Source organism: Theobroma cacao, chromosome 1, assembly GCF_053813885.1.
Source record: "Theobroma cacao isolate CCN51 chromosome 1, ASM5381388v1, whole genome shotgun sequence".
NCBI lineage: Eukaryota > Viridiplantae > Streptophyta > Magnoliopsida > Malvales > Malvaceae > Theobroma > Theobroma cacao.
The window spans coordinates 16,643,213-16,661,422 of NC_142639.1; the positions used below are offsets into that span (position 1 = coordinate 16,643,213).

At 35.3% G+C, this 18,210-nt stretch overlaps 1 protein-coding gene across 1 annotated transcript; it reads right to left on the minus strand.

Moving 5' to 3' along the window:
* Window positions 1–199: 199 nt before the first annotated feature.
* Window positions 200–2,869, minus strand: LOC18612728 (uncharacterized). Its single transcript, XM_088810266.1, has 5 exons — window positions 2,676–2,869; window positions 2,197–2,480; window positions 1,225–1,647; window positions 900–1,139; window positions 200–814 (listed from the first exon to the last, which is right to left on the minus strand). The coding sequence occupies exons 1-5, from the start codon at window positions 2,821–2,823 to the stop codon at window positions 545–547; spliced, it is 1,365 nt and encodes a 454-aa protein (XP_088666392.1). The 5' UTR covers window positions 2,824–2,869; the 3' UTR covers window positions 200–544.
* Window positions 2,870–18,210: the final 15,341 nt, after the last annotated feature.

Here is an 18,210-nt window from a genome sequence, read left to right on the forward strand (position 1 = left end):
CACAGCAACTAATTTCCAAAGGAATGAAAGGATGCAAATGTAAGCATATTAGTTACCTCTCTGGCAAATGAAAAAATGGCTCCCTCATGATAACAATTCTGTGCAGGGTGAGCATTGTTTGCCAAGAAGCAAAGTTAGAATAATCTCAAAGGGCAACAGAACGTAACAGACAGCAGCAACATAATTTAAGTTCAAGCTATTCTAAACCAACATCTTGGAGGACTTTAATTTCTGATGATAAGCTCTGTTTACATAACCCTGAACCCCTATGGGCTATCATCAATTTTCTAGTTACAAGTAGGATCATCCCAAATTCTTATTTTACATTCTGAACATTCTTCAATAACTAGAACGCAAAATAACAACATTCTGCAATGTTTGAGATACCTGAGAATTTCTAAGCTTCTCTTGGGCATCTCTAGTTCTTTCTTGTTGCTATTATGTTATGGCAATCAGATTCTATGGATTTGTTTCTACTAGAGGGGTGTTCTTTTCCCCAAGGTTGAGCCTCTCCGGTTTCTACATCATGGCTTAATCCATCAAATTAATGACGAGGCCTTTTTCTAGATTTCTCCATCGCAATGGGTGATTCCATCACACCTATGCAGGGCAAGCGGAAGCCTTTATTTTCAGCAGCCAAGGACTGGTGTCTGCTTCCTTCTTGAAGGGAGACTTCATTATTATCAGCAAAACCTGAATTCGACAACTCACCATCTTCTCCTATGTCGGTGATATGTTGATTTTGAATCCAATTAGAGTTATTCGTTGCCTCTGGCTCTTCTAATAACTCTTGAAGTGCATTATATAACAGGTCCTGGAACATAGACAAAAGCAGCTTAGTTCTTCGTCTCTTTTACTATGACCTGCAGGAATAAATGACCAAGAAAAATAGATTTTACCGTTGGAATTAAATCCTCATGAGCAAGATAATCTAAATTAAAGGGCACTTCGAAGCTCTCAACTGTGACAGCTGCATTATGTTGATTGCTTGTTTCTATTGGGTCCGTTTCATCATTGTTAGTGAGAACTGAATTGCAAGACTCATCGTCCTGTTTAGTGGTGCTATACAGGTTTTGAACCTTGTTATTGTCATGGGGTCCATTTGGTTCTGTTGACAACGCTTTAAGGTGTAACTGGCCCTGAATCAGACAAAAAGGAAATAGTTTTGAGATACTGATCATCCTCAACGATAAATGATTAAGAAATTCCTCACAGGCATCTTACTTGTGGAATTACTTCCTCTGCGACATGATTTATGGAATTAGAGGATAAATTAGAGCCTTTGTCCTCATTAATTATGTTATTTTGATGGCTTCTTTCTCCAGCATAGGTCTCAACGCTGCTGGATTGAGTACGAATCCCGACGCTGCCATTAGATGCTTCTGGCGCACTCGATCCTTTAAGGTCTAGCAGGTCCTGATCATAGAAAAATGGACAAAACTTGTGAATATATATGCTCATGATATGGACATGGAAAACTGAATGAAGAAAAGGAAAATATTCCCATAAAGCAAATCTAACCTCCGACATTGCATTGCTTGCTACATGTTCTAAATTAGAAAGAGAATGCTGACTTGATTGACCAACTTCACTAGTACTACTGGAAATATCACCCTTTTTCTTCAATTTACAGAGATTGAAAGTTTTCTACACAAATTAAAGAAGAAAAAAGAACTATATTATCAATGTGTATACATGTCTTGTTGTTGAAACTTTTGTTTTAGGTAACTTAGAGAACAGAACTCACACATTTAAAATTGAAAATTTTGACATTTCCTTCACATTTATAACCATTTTAGATAACTTAGACGCTGTCCTCTGTTTATAATAAAGCTTACAATTCCTTCCAGAAAAGAACCAACAGTTTAACAAAATTCTGATCAACTGCTCTTGCATGAAACAATGTACAGTCTAAAATTTAAAATCCTATGCAACAATCTAAACGATACAAGTTACTTTCCCAAGTGAATATCCCAGCCATAGGATTCAAATGATTAGCATTTGCAGTCATCCATAAGTAACAAAGTATAAAGATGCAAAGCTAGCCCACATTGCGATCAACAGCATCCACAATTTTCCTCATCATCAACGGAAAGAAAAAGAAAGAATGGAAAAAGGAAAACACATCTTAAGCTAAAGCAAATTTTTGATGCAGTTAAGCTCATGAAAATATAAAGTATTAAAGGTATCACTTACATGGTCAGAATGAGTTGGCTTAGCGGCTGTGAGTTCATACTCATGCATGACCCAGCAAGTCCTATTTTTGTTTTTGTCATTACATTGGCCTTTATAAAAAACCAAAGTCTTCTTGCTACCAATCTCCTCCCCGGTGTGGTGATTAATTATTTTACGAGCGTTGCCCGTAGGTTTCCAATACCCCTCCAGGGTGGTCCTGCTAATTCGTTTACTATTGCGGTACTTGTATTTTGGTTGGTACATGAAGTACCACAAACGATCCCCAGTCTGAAAAGCCGAACGCTCTGAAAGACACACACACACACACACACATATTTAACAAAAAACTAGTACATGAACATGTTTCGACATGTTGATCAACAAGGCTTCAGTCTAGTGACAAAAGGGCATGGTGATACTCTGACAAGTTCTTAGTAAGCATCAAAATTCAAAAGCAAAGAAAGAAACTGCTACAATATTGCAGTAAATAAAAGTTTTACCGGGTAATTCCCAAGGCTCCAACTCGCAGATGTCGTGGACTTCAGCTATAACTTGGACTAGAGAATCACGGTCGAAGGTTTTATCCTGCAGATACTCTATGAGTTCTTCATCAGTTGGACGAAATCTGAATCCCTTGACAATGTTCATTTTAGAAAGGCTGGAGAAGATGATGAAACAAGAATAACTTGATAAGAGTTTCAGTTTAAGAAAGCAGAGGGAAGTAGTGGCGAGAAGATGATAATACCCTATATACACGTAGTGGCTACACTCCTTGCCTGCTAAGCTGAAGTACAAGAAAATATTCTAAGTGGATCCCACTAAACGTGTCAATGTTATGTAATTTAGTTTGAATAAAAAAAAAGATTTATGTTAGTAATTTGATGTCAGAGGCTTACATGGTCGCTACTTCCTGCCCAAGTCTGTGGAACTTGCATGGTTGGTAGAATAACCAAAGTCCAAAGTCAAGCCATAATTAGTATTTTAGTGAATTTAGTCAACAAGTAAGATGATTAGCATGGGAATTTCGTTCAAATTACTAGTGTTATATTCAACTTATTCCCCAAGTTCTAGCCGACCCCACTTGTTGGTTATGTTCCCCATTATGGGAAGTAGACTTGACGTAGACTGCCTAGCCTGGGGAACAAAAACTTAGTCCTTACGGAGCACTTTTGGTCAAGTAAGAGTAAAATAAAAAGAAGATTATGGATCATGGCTAGTATGTAAAATTTAACAAGAAATTGTGAGAAATAATTTTTTTTATAAGTTGATTTTGGAAACAGACTTTGATAGAAAGATAATTATTTTTATCTAATTTTTATCATGACTTTTTAAAAATATTTTTAAAGACATTTTAGAGAAATTAATCTCTTGATTTCTCTCTCCCGTCATACAAACAAATTAAATGATCTCTCAGCTCTCTCTTGCCATCCAGTTCTCTCTAATTTGAGCACCATTGGCATCGTGTTTTGATATATCTCTCTTCATCTCGTCATATTGTCGTCGATATACAGATCCAAGAGTAGAGATGATATCAATGTATGCTATTGTGTTTATTACTTTTCACAGAACAACAAAAATGATGAAAAACTCACACCATTCATTTCTTAAACTTTGCTTATAAATTAAAACACTGCCCAAAGTTGTTACACGTTATGCCTGCGTGTAAAAGCCGTAATGCACATGGCGTGTAAAAAATATATTGAACATAGCATGGCATGTAACATGTTTTTGTACATGTTGCATAATAAAATTTGTCTGTACATAGCGTGTAGCAAAATATTGAACGTGGCATATAGAATTTTTTTTGGAAAATGGCTTGTATCATATTCTGTTTCAACATGGCGTGTAGCAAAATTTTTTTTTGCACATGGCGTGCAACATTTTGTCAAAATGGCGTGTAACATCTTTTTTCTTGAATTGGGCGTGTAACAACTTAATTTCAACATGGTGTATAGCAATATTTTAGAACTTGACGTGCGTAGGGTTGTTGATAAATTGATTTGATTTTTTCGATTTAAGAGATTATAAAAAAAGATGTAAACCCATTACGTGTAACATAACTTGTTTGTGAGCACTTGCAAGCTATTTGCAGTGAACTTGCTTTCATCATACAATACTTGGTAATTAGTGGGTTTGAAAAGAGAAAAGAAATAACCATTTTTGTTATGTAGGGAAAAGCAAGCCCATTGATGACCATGTATTGTATGATGATGGAAAAACTAGTATTAGATAGAAGAAGTATATCATAATATTAAAAAAAAAGCCTAGTTGATCTTGATTTCAACATGTGTGGGGGGTAAATGGTAGTATGAACATCAAAGTTGCAAAATTTTTTTGAACATGGCGTGTAAGAACAACATGTTTTCAATAGAATGTGTAGCAAAATTTTAGAACATAGCATGTAGCAATGTAATGTGTAAATTGATTTTAACACTTTTTTTTTTTAAATTTTAGCGGTGTGCCAATTGTACGACTTGTGATAAGACATGGTGGTAATTGGGTTGATGGTATTTACAAGGGTGGTAAGTCACGAATGCAGGGGTTTAGGAGTGATTTGTCATTTGTGGGCTTGATGAAGCTGGTTGAAGATGTCATTGGGGTAAACTCACAAAATCACGAAAAAAAGTTACATGCATTGATCAGTATACCCGGAGAGCTATCACGGCTAGTTATCAAGGACGATGAGGATGTTGCGTTAATTTTACTATAATAGAGGAATGTTCTGGCAGTTTACATTGCTGTTAAGGAATGCCATACAAATGTTATGCCACATGTAGAAGCTATACAACATGGTAATCACCTTAATCAGATTCAGATTTAAACTACTTTACATATACCATAGCACTCAGTCCCTAACCTACAATAATGGCAATTGACCTATGAACATGAGTGTGTGCACCTTGGTACACACACGACATTCTCATAACAGTTAGTTGCACAATTTCGATCAGCATGTGCATCGAAACCAATTAGTTGTTTTTGTCCAACCAATGCAACGGTCGGGTGAAACTGTAGAGGGTTTAATGCCATTTTTTAATGACACTGCAATGCTCGAGGACAACATTGTAATGCTTAAGAATGACACTACAATGCTCAAGGATGATGTTGCATCTGATAAAGGTGAAGACGATTGGTTGTCGGTGAAAATAACATTGATGACTATTCTCATGGTAGGCTTGATGGTTGGCATGATGACAGTTTAAAGGATGATTGGGTTTACGACAGTGACATTCTGAATTGCAATCATGTTGAAGGTGAAACAAAACATGCCGAAGGTGTAGATTTAAGAGATGTTCAATGCTATGACCCCATAGACAATAACCCCATTGTTGGGACAACATAATTTATTTGCCTAAGAAATTGCCTGATGATGGTGATTAGGAAAGGGGAAATGCAAGGGTATCTCGTACGTGGCTTGTTCTGGGTGCAGAAATGTTCTCCTTCCAAACAATTACCACCAAGGAGTCCACATTAATTGATGACCACTTATATCGAGGAAAAATGTTTTCCTCTAAAGCCGAATTGAATTGAGCTTTGAACATGTTGGCGTTAAAAGACCAGTTCGATATAACAGTTACAAGGTCATGTCAGCTCGTTTTAAGGTTGCTTGTAAAGACAAGGCATGCAAGTTCGTGTTGGCTCCATTAGTTTTTGATGATAATACAACATTCCCATTCATTGATATTTAACTTTACTACTTGAGTGTGTAGGAAAAAAATGTATGTCATTAATAAATTAATCACTCAAAAGCAAATATCAAAACTGATAAGAATAAGGGGCTATAATTGATCCACAAAACAGAAGCCTCTTAGTTGGATAACCAAGAGAGTTAGTCAACTAAAACTCAAAAATGAAGTTGGTTGGTCCAGAAACAGAAAAGACTTAGTCAACCAAGAAGCATAGTTAGTCGACTAAGTGTTCACTTCCAAAAACTGAGTTCAGAGACAGAAACGACTTAATCGACTAAGAAGCATTGTTAGTCGACTAAGAGCTTATTGTCAAAAAGTGAGATTAGAAGACAAAAACGACTTAAGTGACTAAGAAGAATGTTAGTCGACTAAGAGCATTCTATCTGAAGATTTGAATTTGAATGCTAGAAGACAGATTAACGACTAGAACTGACTCCAAATTGTTTTCCATTGGTCAAAAATTGTCAAACATCCATCAGAGTTGGTTTTTCAATTATATAAGGCCCTCCCAACGACTAAGAATAAGATGAGATGCTTCCAAGATCAAAAGAGCCCAAAAATAGTAAAAACTCTCTACATACTTTCTGCACTTCACTCCAATCCTTGTATTAGAGTTAAACACTTCATATTGTACCATTCAGATCAAGTTAGTGATCATAGGTACTTTTTTGTTTATGTTCTCCTTAATTACTTAGAGTGTACGAGTCACTTTAAGTGAATTGATCAAGCTTGGGTTAGCTTGATTGGGTGTATAGGTTCTAACTCAGTCTAAGAAAAGTTACTTTTGGGTTTTGATTGATCCCTGAAAAAATCATTGTTAAAGGTTGTGGTTGAACCTATGAAAAGCCATTGTAAAAGCTTGGAGGAAGCTTGGGAATTCCATCATTTATAATGATTTAGTTTGGAAAATCCTTGGTTGAACAATCAAGGTAGTAGATGTAGGTCTTTGATCGAGCCACTATAAATCTTTGTGTATTGTCTGCTTTGTTTTATTTTTCATTTTCATTCTTTCTTAAATCATTCCTTCATCTTGCATCAAATTTGTCGTCATGGACCTTTAATTTGTCCCCAATCAGAAATCAAGTTTAGTGAGAGTCAAAAAGTGTTATTCACCCCCTCTCTAGCATATTTATTTAGGACCAATAAGTGGTATCAGAACCTATCCCTCTTTTTTAAAGCTTAACATCCTAAGGGAGATCTTAATGGCTCTTTAAAAATCTGTAGTTGCTGAGGGACAGTCCACAAACAGACCACCTTTGTTTGATGGCTCAAATTACCCCTATTGGAGCATTAGAATGTTAATCTATATAAGGGCAATGGATTATGAGATGTGGGATGTCATCACGGATGGACCTTTCATTCCCTCAAACATAAATGCAGTGACCAATGAAATGATTCTTAAGCCAAGGTCTAAATGGACAGAAGCTAAAACCAAAAAAAGTCTAGACAAATTTTAAGGCAATAAACACTTTGCATTGTGCTTTAACTCTTAATGAGTTTAACAAAGTGTGAAGTTGTACCACTGCTAAACAAATGTGGGACAAACTTAGAGTTATCCATAAAGGGACTTCACAAGTCAAGGAGTCCAAAATATCTAACTCATAATTATGAAATGTTCAAAATGGAACCTGGTGAGGACATCACCAGCATGCTTGATAGGTTCACAAACATTACCAATAAACTTAGTCAGTTAGGCAAACCATCCTTGAACATGAACTAGTAAAAGACTTCTTAGAAGCCTACCTAAAACTTAAAAGCCAAAAGTGACTACTATTAGAGAAGCTAAGGATTTAAATGTCATCACACTTGATGAAATATGCGGGTATATTCTTACTCATGGCTAGAGCTGAAAGAAGAAAAAGAAGAAGAAGAAGAAGAAGAAGAAGAAAAAGAAAAAGAAGAAGATAAGAGAGAAGCAAAAGAAAGGAAGAAAAACATTGCCTTAAAAGCAAGTACTCTTGAAGAATAATTAGATAACTTATCATGTGATGATGATGAAGAATTAGCTATGGTAGCAAGAAGATTTAGAAAACTTATGGGACAAAGAGATAAGAGGCTGGCTAAGAAAGGTTATAGAAGAGAACAAAGTTCTTCATGGAAAAATAGAAGTAAAAATGAATCCAACAAGAAGAAAGATATCATTTGCTATGTTGTAAGAAGCTTGGACACTTCAGATCAGAATACCCCATGCTGAAGGAGGAAACTCCCAAGAAAAATAGAAAATCAAAGAAGGCTATGGTGGTTGCAACTTGGTCAGATAGTGATGTTTCAAGTTCAGATGTTAAAGAAGAGAAAGTAGAGGAAAAAACAAACTTATGTTTGATGGCCAGAGGTGATGAATCTAAGGTATCTTTTGCTCCTTCTAATATTTCAATTGATGAAATTCAAGAAGAATATGAATGCCTCTATGATGAATTTGAAAAGCTAGCATCAAAATATAAGGCTTTAAAAAGAAAGACTAAATCTCCTGAAAATGATTTGGAAAAGATAAGACATGAGTTTAACTCTGTTTTTGAACAAAGAAATTTTCTTTAAACTGAATTTGAACATTCAAAAATAGATTTTGAAGTTCTGAAATTGGAATTGGATAATAGAACTGAAGCTTTACAAAAAGCAATTGACGAAAATACTGCTCTTAAGAGTTTAAAAAAAAAAAACACATACTTTAAGCAAAATTCTGATAATTTCTCATCTAGATATTATGTTTGTGATAAGCTTGGTTATCTATCTTATGACTGTTATAGAAGAAGAAGCAAGTAGAAAACAAAAAAGATTTAGGTTCCAAAAGGATCCTATGTAACAGCTAACCTTCAAGGACCCATCAAGGTATGGGTATCAGTTAAGAAAAACTGAAAATCTATCTTGCAGGTTGAGCAAAATCGAGAAGACATATGTTCAAAAGCTCAACTGAAGGAGAAGCAACCATGGTACATGGATAGTGGCTGCTCAAGACATATGACTGGAAACGAAATGTTGTTTGCTTAGTTGGACAAGAAAAAGGGAGGTACTGTATCTTTTGGAAATGATTCAAAAGGCAGAATTTATGGTATAGGAACTATTGGTAAGAATTCTCATGCTCAAATTAATCATGTGTTGTTTGTTAAAGGATTAAAGCATAATCTCCTAAGCATCAGTCAATTATGTGACAAAAGGTTTAAGGTATGTTTTGATTCACATAATGTGAAGTCATAAACATTAGTACTAACAAAATTTCATTCATAGGAAAAAGAATAAAAAACATGTATGTCATATTTCTTGAAGATCTTGAATTGAATTGTGAAACATGTCTTATGGCAAATGATGGAAATAATAACTGGTTATGGCATAGAAGACTTGGACATGTAAGCATGCATACCATCTCAAAATTGACGAGAAAAAATCTGGTTATAGGATTGCCTGAACTTAAATTTGAGAATGATCAGATTTGTGAGGCATGTCAATTAGGTAAACAAGATAGAACTTCCTTCAAAACCAAGAAGATTATTTCAACCTCTAAACCTCTTGAATTGCTGCATATTGATTTATTTGGTCCAATCAACATAACTAGTCTAGGAGGCAAATCATATGGTTTTGTGATAATTAATGACTACTCTAGGTACACTTAGGTCTACTTCTTTGCTTATAAAAATGATGCATTACTTGCATTTGCAAATCATTGTAAGAAGGTTTAGAATGAAAAAGGATTTGTCATTGTTAGTATTAGAATTGATCATGGAGGTGAGTTTAAAGGAGATGATTTTGAAAATTTTTGTAATGAAAAGGGGTTAGATCATAACTTTTCTGCACCTAGAACACTTCAACAAAATGGGGTTGTAGAAAGGAAGAATCGGACTTTAAAAAAAATGGCTCGAACCATGCTGTGTGAAAATAATCTACCAAAGTATTTTAGGGTAGAAGCTATCAATATAGCAGCCTATATTCTTAATAGAGTTTCTATGAGGGCCATGATTTCTAAAACCCCCTATGAATTGTACAAAGGTAGAAAACTAAACATTTCTCATTTTAGAAGTCTTGGCTGCAAATGCTTTGTATTGAATAATGGAAAACATTCTCTTGGAAAGTTGGATGTTAAGAGTGATGACGCAATATTTTTAGGATATGCATTACACTCAAAAGCTTATAGAGTTTTTAACAAAAGAACTTTAACAGTTGAAGAGTTTATCAATGTAGTTTTTGATGAATCTAATGCCTTGCAAAAGAAAGTTCTTGCTGATGAAAATGATGCAGAGGGCTTTTAAAGACAAATGAAAGAAATGAGTTTAGAAAACAATAAAAATAGTGAAAAAAACTCCCTCGAAAGATAAGCAGAACCTCTATCCTTAGAAACTCTACAAAGGACTGAAAGTCAACATAATGATCTTCTAAAGAGTTGGAAGTATATCAAAGAGCATCCACAACAGCAAATCATTGGTGATATTCACAAGGAATCAAAACTAGGAGAGGAATTAGAAAAACATGTGAATTCACAGCTTTCATCTCACAAATCAAGCCTAAAAGTTTTGAAGAGGTAGAAAAAGAGAAAAGCTGGATATTGGCCATGCAAGAAGAACTTGAACAATTTCAAAGAAATTGTTCAAGAACATTGGTTTCTTGGCCATTCAATCACCCAATTATTGGCACAAAGTGGGTGTTCAGAAATAAGGTAGATGAGCAAGGTAATGTTATTAGAAACAAAGCTAGGTTAGTGGCTCAAGGATATAACCAAGAAGAAGACATTGACTATGATGAAACATTTTCTTCTATTGCTAGAATAGAAGCCATAAGATTATTGCTTGCATTTGCATGTTTCATGAACTTCAAATTATTTCAAATGGATGTGAAAAGTGCATTTTTAAATAGTCTTATTCAAGAAGAAGTCTATGTCAAACAACCCCTTAGATTTGAGGACTTTGAAAAACCTGATTATGTTTACAAATTACATAAGGCCTTATATGGATTAAAATAAGCCCCTAGAGCTTGGTATGAAAGGCTCTCAAAGTTCTTAGTTGAAAAAAGGTATATTAGAGGAAGCATAGATACAACACTATTCATTAAGAAATACTTGAATGATTTAATTGTTGTTCAAATTTATGAGGATGATATTGTATTTGGTGCTAGTAATGAGGTTTTGTGCAAGAACTTTGTTGAAGAAATGCAAAGTGAGTTCGAAATGAGCATGATGGGTGAACTGAAATTCTTTCTTGGCCGTCTAATCAAACAATGCAAGGATGGTATCTTTATCAATCAAGAAAGATATATTCAAGACATGATAAAAAAGTTTGATGTGATGAAGCTGAAGCCAATCAGCACTTCAATGAGTCCATCTACTAGGCTTGATAAAGATGAAAAAGAAAAGAGTATTGATCAAAAGCTTTACAGAGGTATGATTGGATCTTTGCTTTACTTAACTGCCAGCAGGCCTGATATTCAATTTAGTGCATGCTTGTGTGCACTGTTTCAATCACAACCTAAAAAGTCACACTTAACTGCAGTAAAAAGAATCTTTAGGTACATATTGGACACACAAAGTCTATGACTATGGTATCCAAGAGGATCATCTTTTGATCTCATTGGATATTCTGATGTTGACTTTGCAGGAAGTAAAACAGATAGAAAAAGTACTAGTGGCACTCAGCTTTTAGAAAACATGCTTGTATCTTGGTCAAGTAAGAAACAGAACTCTGTTGCACTTACAACTATTGAAGCTGAATACATTTCCTTAGGTAGTTGCTGTGCTCAGATTTTATGGATTAAACAACAATTAAAAGATTTTGGAGTAACCATGCTTAATGTACCAATATTTTGTAATAACACAAGTGCCATAAACATCTCAAAGAATCCGGTTCAGCATTTTAGGACCAAAAATATTAAAATTAGACATCACTTTATTAGAGACCATGTGATTAAAAGAGACATTAAGATTGAGTTTGTTAACACTTTGCAACAATTAGCTGATATATTCACCAAGCCCCTGAATGAGGAAAGATTCTGTGAAATTAGGAGAAATCTAGGAATGGCTAATGTCCAGGAGCTTTAAGCAAATTTATGAGCTTTTCATTCATAAGACAGTAGGTACTTAGTTGATTAAGAGAATCGCTTAACCAACAAAGAGCATTCTGTTTCTTTTTGTTAATAGACTTAGTCGAATAAGAGCAAAACTTAGTTAGTTAAGAAATTGAAATAAAAATGATAAAATTTATGGAAAATGGACAAGCATACCGGGTGAAAGAAAAAAAAAGGAAAAATCGCTAAACTAAAAATAAAAAGAAAGGTAAATTTTTGAATTTTGAAAATGGGGGTAACTGACAGCAATTAAAAGGGGGAGTCTGACGATTTTTAAAGAAGAAAAACCACTCTTAACTTCTCACCCTCTCCCCTCATTCTCTCACATCAGAAGCCACATATCTCAAAATTGAACCCCAATTCCTCTTAAACTCTCAAAACCTTAAGTCTGAAACTGCTCAAAATCGATGGCTAAATCCACATTACCCAGTAATGTTTTGGAAAAGAAGAAAGGAAAACGACCCATGGAAGAGAGTCCACCATTGAAAATTCAAAAGAAGAGGAAGAAGGATGAGTCAGCTTCAATGACAGAGAAAATTGGGAAGAAACAGAGAGAGAAAGAACAGAAATTAGAGAAAAAAAAAAGGAAAAAGAAAAATCCATCAAAAAAGGTAATCCTCCATCCACCAAATATAGAAATAAAACTCATAAGGATAGATTTAGGAAGTTAGAGAATGCACCCACTTCATGTGGGAAATATATTGACTGGGACAACTTTAATGGGGTTCTAGAAATTAAAGAGGGTTTATTGGATTATTTTAAAGAGATAAAATTGAAGAAATTGAGCATTTTTAAGAACAGAACCTATAGTGCTAGCCTTGTGAAGGAATTCTATGCTAGCATTGCACTAGATGGAAATGAACTTAAAGAAACTGAGGATTTTGTTGATGATGGTCTGAACGTGCTCCTGAATGGAAGGCCGTTTGTGGTCACTGCCACAGATTTGAAAAGTCTGCTCAAAGTTGAGTGTGAAGAGGGAGAATATGGAATTCTTAAAGATTATGATTCCTCATCTTTATGGAAAATAATCACAGAGAAAAAGGAAAGATATTCATCCAAAAGTTATGTTAGTTTCATTAAAAGCCCTCAGATTAGGATCCTGCATTATTTCATTGCCTCAACAATTCATGGAAGAAACGTTAGCTTCAGCTGCGTAAGCCTTCAAGATATGTGACTGATGAAGCATGCTTTTAATGCTACTCCCCTCAATTTAGGAAGATTCAAGATAGAAAGGATGAGAGGAACATGTTAAGTTGACAAGATAAATTTGCCTTATGGAAACATAATTACCTCTCTGGTAAAGAAAAAAGGGATATGGAGTTCCAGATATGAAAATGATCAAGTTAAGAGCAGGGATCAAGAGATCTATCTAAGAAGTTTGCCAAAAATGGGGTACAAGCTAGAAGAAGAAAAGCTTGTCAAGACCCCTAAAATTACTCCAAAGGATGAGCATTCCATCCTTACTCAGATAGCTTCCTCCCAGATTTCAAATGAAATGATTCTGAATTTGCTAATGAGAATTGATGGGAAACTCACTGACCAGTCTACAAGGATACAAAAAATTAAAGATAAGTTGGAAGAGCTAGAAAATGTGATGAAAGAAAAAAAAATCACTTTCTGGTCCTACAATTGAAGATACTTCGACAACACCAAGTCCAGCACCAACAGGACAAGCTGCTAAAGTCTTGCTTTCCAAGTTGAAAGTGATGAACCAAAATCTGGTCCAGCAAGAAAATCACCTACCCTTGAACCTGAAAATTAAGAAGAATATAATGAAGGTACTGAAGTGATATGATCCTTCAATGGTGACTCTCCATAGCATGATGAGGCACAACCTGATGAACCATCTCCCACAAACTCTGAGGAAATTCTCATCATGAATGTCTTTCACCAGATGGTGAGGGAAAAAGAAGTTGAAAAAGAAACATAAAGGGTAAAGCACAGAAACCAGCATCTCTAAGAAAATCCCTTAAATCAGTTCATGCTACAGAGAAGAGTGAGCAAGCTGGTAAAGGGAAAGGGAAAGCTGTTGAATCTACACAAAACAAACCCAAACCAATCGAGAAAGGGAGAAAGACCATGGCAACAAAGACAAAATTCCTCAAAAGAAGAAAATCTTCCATAATAGCTGATAAAGCCAAACCTTCAGTCAAGTCTTTTATTCAGGATCCACTCCAAATTTCAGACAAATCTTCCCCTGACTCATCACCACAAAGATCATCACCTATATCATCTCCTGAACCCTTCAATGTCCACTTTGGAATTGACGAGTCTACCCCCTCTGATTCCTCCTAAACTGGTGTATCACCCTTGTTTTGCTGATGACAAAAGGGGGAAGAAATATGATAGGAAGCTTAGGGGAGATAGAAAGTATAAGAATTTTAGGGAGAAAGTAGAAGTGATTTAAGGATAATTTAAGAATCTAAATCTGACTCTAACGATATTGGGCTGTTTATGTTATTTTGTGTGCTGATGGTTAAAAATTGGATGCTGATAACTTATTTTTATGGTTGTTTTATTGAATTGTGAATGGAAACTGTTTTTAAAATGAAAATGGATGCTGCTTATGCTTTTATGATATATGATATTTCTGTTGGATGGTTAATGGAATTTATTTTTGGAATGGATATGATTTGTTGAAAATATGCTGATGACAGTGAATAATATTTCTGTCACCTATAGCTTATTGTTCTGTAAGACTGTATAAAAATATTCTGTCAAATGGTTGAATCTATACCTATAATTTTTTTTAAGAGATAGATAAGAACTTGCTGCAGTGAATAATAAAATCATGCATACTCTAAGGAAGAGCACACACTCAAAGGGAGAAAATCCTCATTTTGTGCATAACAAAAAGGAATTAATAGACACTATGCTGTTAATCCAGGAATATTTTGTCATCATCAAAAAGGAGGAGATTATTAGCTCCATTAGTTTTTTATGATAATAAAACATTCCCACTCATTTATATCTAACTTTACTACTTGAGTGTGCAAGACAAAAATGTATGTCATTAATAAATTAATCATTCAAAAGCAAATATCAAAACTCATAAGAATAAGGGGCTACAATTAATCCAATAAATAGAAGCCTCTTAGTTGGATAATCAAGGGAGTTAGTCAACTAAAACTCAAAAATGAAGTTGGTCGGTCTAGTAACAAAAAAGACTTAGTCAACCAAGAAGCATAGTTAGTCGACTAAGTGCTCATTGCTAAAAACTGGGTTCAGAGACAGAGACGACTTAATCGACTAAAAAGCATCATTAGTCGATTAATAACTTACTGCCAGAAAGTGGGATCAAAAGACAGAAACGACTTAATCAACTAAGAAGAATGTTAGTCGACTAAAAGCATTCTATCTGAAGATTTAAATTTGAATGCTAGAAGACAGATTAATGGCTAGAACTGACTCCAAACTGTTTCCCAACGGTCAGAAACTATTTAGGAACAACAGTTCAGTGTGTGTGTAATCAAGTTACTTAAAGGAGATTATTGGCAAGTTCAAATGTTCCACGGGAGACACGCGTGTACTGTCAATGGTTTATAAGATGGTCTCAAACCGCTAGTGTGAAGATAATTGGTGAACTTGTGTCCCACAAGCTTTAGGCTAATGGAGTAGCATCAAGACTTAAGGACATAATTGGTGAGATAAGGGTTTAGTGGGGATTGGAATGCTTGTATGGTAAGGCCTGTCAAGCTAAAGAGTATGTGGAAAGGCTTGTTGTCAGTCCCCGGAGGAGTCATTCCAACTTTTACCCTCGTATTTTCATATGTTGGAACGTAAAAATCTTAGTAAAGTCATAGTAGTGGCTATTGATGAGGCACAACGATTCAAATATTATTTCTGGTTGTACGGGCTTGTATTTAGGGGTTTAGCAATTTAATGCGTCTTGTTGTTGTTGTTGATGCCACACATATGAAAGACAGGTTCAAAGGTGCTTTGTTTGTTGCTGTCTGCAAAGAAGTGAACAAGTGCGTATATCCGGTTACATTTGGCATTGGCCACGTTGAGGACGAAGACTTGTGGACATGGTTTCTTAGCAAATTGCATTGTACGGTTGGTTGTCCTAAAAACACAATGTTCATTTCTAATCAGCATCTTGGCATTAAGAAAACAATCCAAAAAACAAACCTAAACGCGCACCACGATATATGCAGTTACCACTAAAAGAAAAACTTCAAAACCAAGTTCAAGTGTGATGATATTTTTGTGATTTTCACGCTTACTTGAGATTGCTACAAAGTTTTCGATTTCAACAGACATATGAACCAACTGAAATAGATTCACGCGAAAGCCCACTCAAACCTTATAAGACTAGGCCCTAAGAAATGGGCACGTACACGGTCACAGGTAAGGCGATACTAACTCATGACATCCAACATTGCGAAATATGTTAACTCATGCTCGAAGAATGCAAGACAAATGCCAATCACTATTCTGATTGAGTTCATTAGAGACATGTTTTAACATTGGTTCCATGGCCGATACGAGGAGGCTGTCAAGGTGACCACTCCTTTTAGCCTTTGGGCTACCAAGTGGTTGAGTAAATGATTCAATAATGCACACCACTTTGTAGTTAAACCTATCGATCGAATGGAGTTTGAAGTTAAAGATTGAAGGATGGACAAACTGGTAAACTTGTCCAGGAAAACATGTTCGTGTTGTGAGTTTCAGACAAATCTACTACCACGTAGCCATGCCATTGTGGCAATAAGGTACGAATATTCTTGTTTCTTATTTGATTTGTAATTAACTTAGCTTTTACATTGTGCTTCAACCATGAGATCATTGGATTCAAAGTGAGTGCAAACATGAAACCGTTAAATTCTGCGATGACTATTACAAGACTACCTATTTGGTCGAGGGTTATGTTGGGTCTATTCACTCGATTGGGCATCCCAATTATTGGGACATTCCCCTTGATGTGAAAGAAATCGTCGTTTTTCCACCACTTTGGCGAAGTCGAGTGAGAAGACCTAAGAGAAAAAGGTTTCCATCAGTTGGGGAATGCAGTCATTCACAGAGATGTTCACAATGTAAGAGGTATACGCATAATAGATAAAATTGCCCATCACTGTTTGTAGTTCTATCCACAAATCTGACACCATCTCTAAGTCAATCGACGCCTCCATGATGACAATTGAAAGCATGTTCAACTTGTAGATAAATCAGTCACGCACGCAACACCTGTCCAATATGAAGGATAATGTCCGAGAACGTAGGGTGTCTTGTAGACGAAGACAGTGGGTCAGCCTAAGTAAATGTGTGAGCCATGTCTAGTACCTTTCTTACATGCATAGCAGTTTTGGGTGGAATTGGTGAAAATGTGTAAGTATGAATGACTGATATGCCATGCAATTTCTTACATTCATATTTTTTGTTTGTTATATACTAATGGATTGACTTGATATTTTATCTGCTTGTTATTCTAGTTTCTTATTGCAACTAAAATCCTTTTTCTTATAAGGTAAATGAAACGAAAGGTAGTATGGAAGATAGAGTTAGGTATTGGTTCTTTGAAATTGTCAACCCAAGCAAACTTCAAAAGTTTTCACACTAGTTGTTACACACCATGCCTTGGTAGGCAATTGTTGCTACACAACATCCACATATAATCTGTTGTGGCATGCCATGTCTATAATATGTGTTGTTACAACATGAGTTTAGTTGGAACACCACGTGGACCATACGAAAGGTTGCCACACGCCATGCCAACAAATAGAGTTGTTACCCGCCATGTGTAATAGACATTGTTATTACATGCCACTCTATATCGATCATGTTTCAAGAGGGAAACATTGGTCATTTGTTGATTGCTTTAATTGTTGAGACTAATAATAGGATCCATAAAATTTACACGTAAAAAATGAAGTCATAATATGTTTAAGGTTTAAAATAAAAGAAAGAGGAACAAAATTCGGGAAGAGTGAGCACACAATAAAATTAGAGATGTTCTAACCCCCACAAAATGTCCTCTTTGACTGCTTATTTCTATGTTGGTTCAATCATATATATTTCACTTGGCTTTTTGAATTACTTGGTTCTTTTATTTGATTGTTCGATTGCTTATTTTATTTGGCTATAGGAACTTATAATTGCCATAAATGATGTGTGAATAGTTTGTTTTTTAAAGACTGTGAAACACTTCATAATCGGAAAGATGGCTGTCTGCGATTCAAGAGACATAACTTTAAATTTTTAATAAAAAATGTTCCCATCCTTCACGAGGGTCATATTGAGAAGTTGAAAGGTTGAAGTTCATATAAGAAGTAGAAGTAAGTGCATATAAGAAGTTGAAAGGTTG